The following is a 3,883-nucleotide window of genomic DNA, read 5'->3' as shown; positions in this document are numbered from 1 at the left end:
TTCCACCATGGTTACGGCATAACGGCAGTCGTGTGACGTCGTGTGTGGCTGGTGTGGCAGTGTGTGGTCAGTGGTGTGGCGTGTCTTCTCCGCGAACCATCGTGGGACTTGTTGGCTGCGAGAACAAGAGAAACGCGCGAGGGAGAGGAGGCGGTCGCTACCTGGTTCAGGTTCAGCTTCGTCTGCGTTCGCGCGAGCGCGGGCTCCTGAGGACAGCGACGGCGACGGCGGCGGCGACGGCGGGACGACCGAGGGCTCGTCGTCGTCCAGCACAGCGACAGCGACGAGAAAGAGAAGGTACGTTGGCGCACGTAACTCGTCCTCCCCTTTCTAAAAGCGCGCCAATGACCCCGTTCTAGTCGCCGCCTGGTATCGTAACCGGCTTGCCGCGGGCAGTGCCGTTTCGCTCGATTGTTTCCGATCCTGAACCCGCCGCCCGGACCGCGGCATATGCTAGTACGGCAGACGGAGACCGTTTCTTGCCGCTCGCGAGGTCGTGTTTGGGAGCTTTCCAGCAAGCGACACAAGTCGACACAAGTGTCGTTCTGTCTTTATTATTCATTGAATGCGAAGAAAAACAGAACGACATTTATGTCGACTTGTGTCGCTTGCTGGAAAGCTCCCCATGTTTATCTCGTCGCCGACTCAGCGGAATGCCGTCTCATTAGGAAGCTCCGGCGGTTGCACGGTGTGTTTCTTAGTTTATCGCTGGCAATGAGTGTAAGATATCACTGTGTGTTAAGGTGTCCGCAGTGTCAAGTTCGTAGGGACTACAGCTTTCTTAAGGTTTGCCTTCCACGGTGTGTTTGCGTCCCGGCGTGTCGCCGGCTCTCTTGTTGTACCCCCACCCCGTCATTTCTTAGGTGATAGAAAGGACAACAAGGTTCACGAGTGAGAAGTAATCGAAGAAGGGCAGGTGAATAAAGCGCCCAAGACTTTGATTTAATTTCACGGAGTGTTGCCGATCGTCGCTGCAGAAATATCTCGCAGCTTTTCTTCCTCCTTTCTCTCATCTAAGAAGGAACAAATGGCAGCGTGAATGACGTGTGTAGGACAAGTTTTGATCATTGCTGATTATTAGTTCTATTCTTAGGGAGCGCCTTTTCATGTATCGTCATGTTGTCTGGTTATTGTACATCTACGTCAAATATAAATGTAAATGAACATACTCTAGCAACAGCTAATTTCGCACGCAAACGTTAACTGCTAACCGAAGGTTAATTGATTCTTTGCCTCTTCTTAGATAATAAGATAGAAAAAGGTAGGGAGTTGACACTTGAACTCTGGTTAACAGTTAACCAATGTCTGTGAAACTAGGAATGTGTGTGGTACACTCTTCATATCTTGTCGATTTCTTCACGTCAACCAGACATTTCTTTCCACATGAGTGGCTCTTCCAGGTTTGTTTTTACATTTTTCCTACAGGTTTTACGTTATTTTGCCTTGCGTTGAATCTATTTCGAGTTTTCCTCACAGTGATCAAGATTTAACGAGATGTAATTTAAAAGATCAGTTGCTGCGAACAAGTGTCTTCCCCCCCTCCCCGCCTTTGTTTATGCCGCATTATCTTTTTGTTGCTTTCGTACTCGGAAATCCTGACTGCGTTTGCAATCTTTTTTTTCGTGAATCTTATTAATATAGAGCCTCGTGTTTTACCATATAATTTAATTGTATACATTGATTAAAATCTGTTGCAGGTGGTCAGCACGACTGAGATTTAAATATCCGTATTCTACCTGAGTTCTTTCTTTCATAAGAGGGATTCATCATGGATAATAAAAAGGACGAAGTTATAAAGAATTTACGGTCATGTTTGATTTCCTGTAAAGGTGGCATCCGGTTGGAAGCCTTGAGAAGTAAATATTGTCAATTCTGTTATTACGAAGCAATTTTAAATACAACTATTTATGCTTTAACGCACTCTACTATCTTCATATACTTTCCATTTGAATGTCTTTTACTCTAATCAATCATTCTTAAAGACTGATATAATTAATGATTTTTACTTTCTAGGGGACTATCAAGTAATAACAGGGGAGCTATTACCCTTTAAACAATTCGGATATTCTTCTGTGGAAGCTTTCGTACGTAGCATACCGGATGTTGCGGTGATAAAAAAAAATGGAGAATTGTTTGTGGAAGCCGTGCCTTCCAAGACGACGGCGCATCTCACGAAACTGGTTTCGCGACAAAAGATACGACGAAAAATACGACCACAACCAAAAAAAGTAATCACTTTACTGGTACTTTATATTTCATAGAAAGAAATTGTTGCCACGCGTATATTGATAAACGTATATTGACTGTTTTATTAAATGTCGGTTAAAAACGACCATTACCTGAACCAGATGTGGATTTTATAGTATGCATTGTATGGAATTATTTGAAACAATTATTTTGCTTGCTCCAATGTTAAGACTTAGTTCGGTATTTATAGTCAAATCTTATATATTCAAAACCTTAAGATTATCTTTAGATACTCCATAGCCAATGAAATGTTTTATACAGCATCTTTAGATAAATTCACGATGGTCTTGAATAATAAGATCTGACTATGAATACCGAATCTAAATAGTTCAGCTATATCTATATATATATACAGAATAAAGGAATATTCTTCTTTTGAAAATATATTTAGTTTTAACGTGAAAATCTTGAAATGAGATTATATCGCGTTAAAGGGAGAAAAACTTACTTTAATGAAGCAATTTTATATAATTCAATCAAGAAAAATATATGCTTATTATTTAAAATTTGAGACGGAAAACTTATAGTCAACCCAACTGGCTAGTTATTTAATCAGTTTATTACACAACATTTCGACCCTAATCTTTTGGGTCCTTTTCGAGTGATACTAAGTCATCGTCGTCAAATAAGACAGTTCAAGCCCAGCTACCACAGTGCTCACACATATACATCGACGATGACTGACTTATGCCCGATTTCTTCACATCCAGTTATGTTACAGTTAAAGTTAAACGGGAGATAACTACCAGATCCATGCACGTGATAAAACTTGAGATTAACCTCCGGATAATTTTATCGGGAAGTGAAAAAATCGGCCATTAGTATCACTCGAAAAGGACCCAAAAGAATAGGGTCGAAACGTTGTGTAATAAACTGATTAAATAACTAGCCAGTTGGGTTGACTATAAGTTTCCCGTCTCAATTTTTAATCATTACTGGTGACAATAAGCAAACTCTCCTTTCGCTTATTATTTAAGAATAATTTCCTTGAATGTGTGGAAAGGAAACAATATTGGATAGAAAATAACGTATATTTTCAAATCGAAGATTATAATGATTGAAATAATTTTAAATAATCCAGGTTCAAATACTGGCTGAGGTAAATTTTTCGCAATAAATTAAAAAAAATCATTTAGACACTAACATCCTGTCTTGGCTCTTATATCCTTTATTCCTTCGAATTGTGATTACACGTCAAAGCCTTCTAAGTTTTATTGTTTAAAATAATTTTTTGTCGAAATAATTATATTCTTGAAGCGACAGTTATAGTTCTTAAATAAGATTGTAATATTGTTGGAATGTAAGATTAAATGCTTCTAAGAAGATTATTATAGATTGTTGCGTATATACAAAATGAACGCATTAATTTGAAAATATAAGAGTTGATCTGACACCTTTTTTACTGTGTAATTGCTATAATTAATTATAGAATTCTTTTTCAGTGGACCCCGCCTCGATACACGAGAACTTTTCCGTCTGGCGTTAGAAGTAATAATAACGTCAGCAGTGGTAGCCAGCCTACCAGGAGTAATTACGTTAGTCCTCCAAATGCTTTTACTAGATCAACACCCGGCAAGAGTAACTTGTATACAGAATTTTGCAGGTACCTATAATATCCAAACTGTATTCTCTCTTT

The 3,883-nt window shown here is 39.4% G+C and overlaps 1 protein-coding gene across 1 annotated transcript in view; it reads left to right on the top strand.

Moving 5' to 3' along the window:
* Positions 1 to 22: 22 nt before the first annotated feature.
* LOC105555648 overlaps positions 23 to 3,883 on the top strand; it is a gene marked incomplete at its 3' end in the record, with an annotated part of 6,607 nt that continues 2,746 nt past the window's right edge. Inside the window, exons 1-4 of the mRNA XM_012002673.1 lie at positions 23 to 297; positions 1,698 to 1,856; positions 2,014 to 2,228; positions 3,690 to 3,851. Of these exons, the coding sequence (XP_011858063.1) occupies positions 1,769 to 1,856; positions 2,014 to 2,228; positions 3,690 to 3,851 (465 nt within the window). The remainder of the gene's footprint in view (positions 298 to 1,697; positions 1,857 to 2,013; positions 2,229 to 3,689; positions 3,852 to 3,883) is intronic.

This window comes from Vollenhovia emeryi, unplaced genomic scaffold, assembly GCF_000949405.1.
Source record: "Vollenhovia emeryi isolate VEMERY1.0 unplaced genomic scaffold, V.emery_V1.0 DF940927.1, whole genome shotgun sequence".
NCBI classification, from domain to species: Eukaryota; Metazoa; Arthropoda; class Insecta; order Hymenoptera; family Formicidae; genus Vollenhovia; species Vollenhovia emeryi.
Note: the sequence above shows the minus strand (reverse complement) of the source record. Positions and strands in the feature narration are given on the sequence as shown.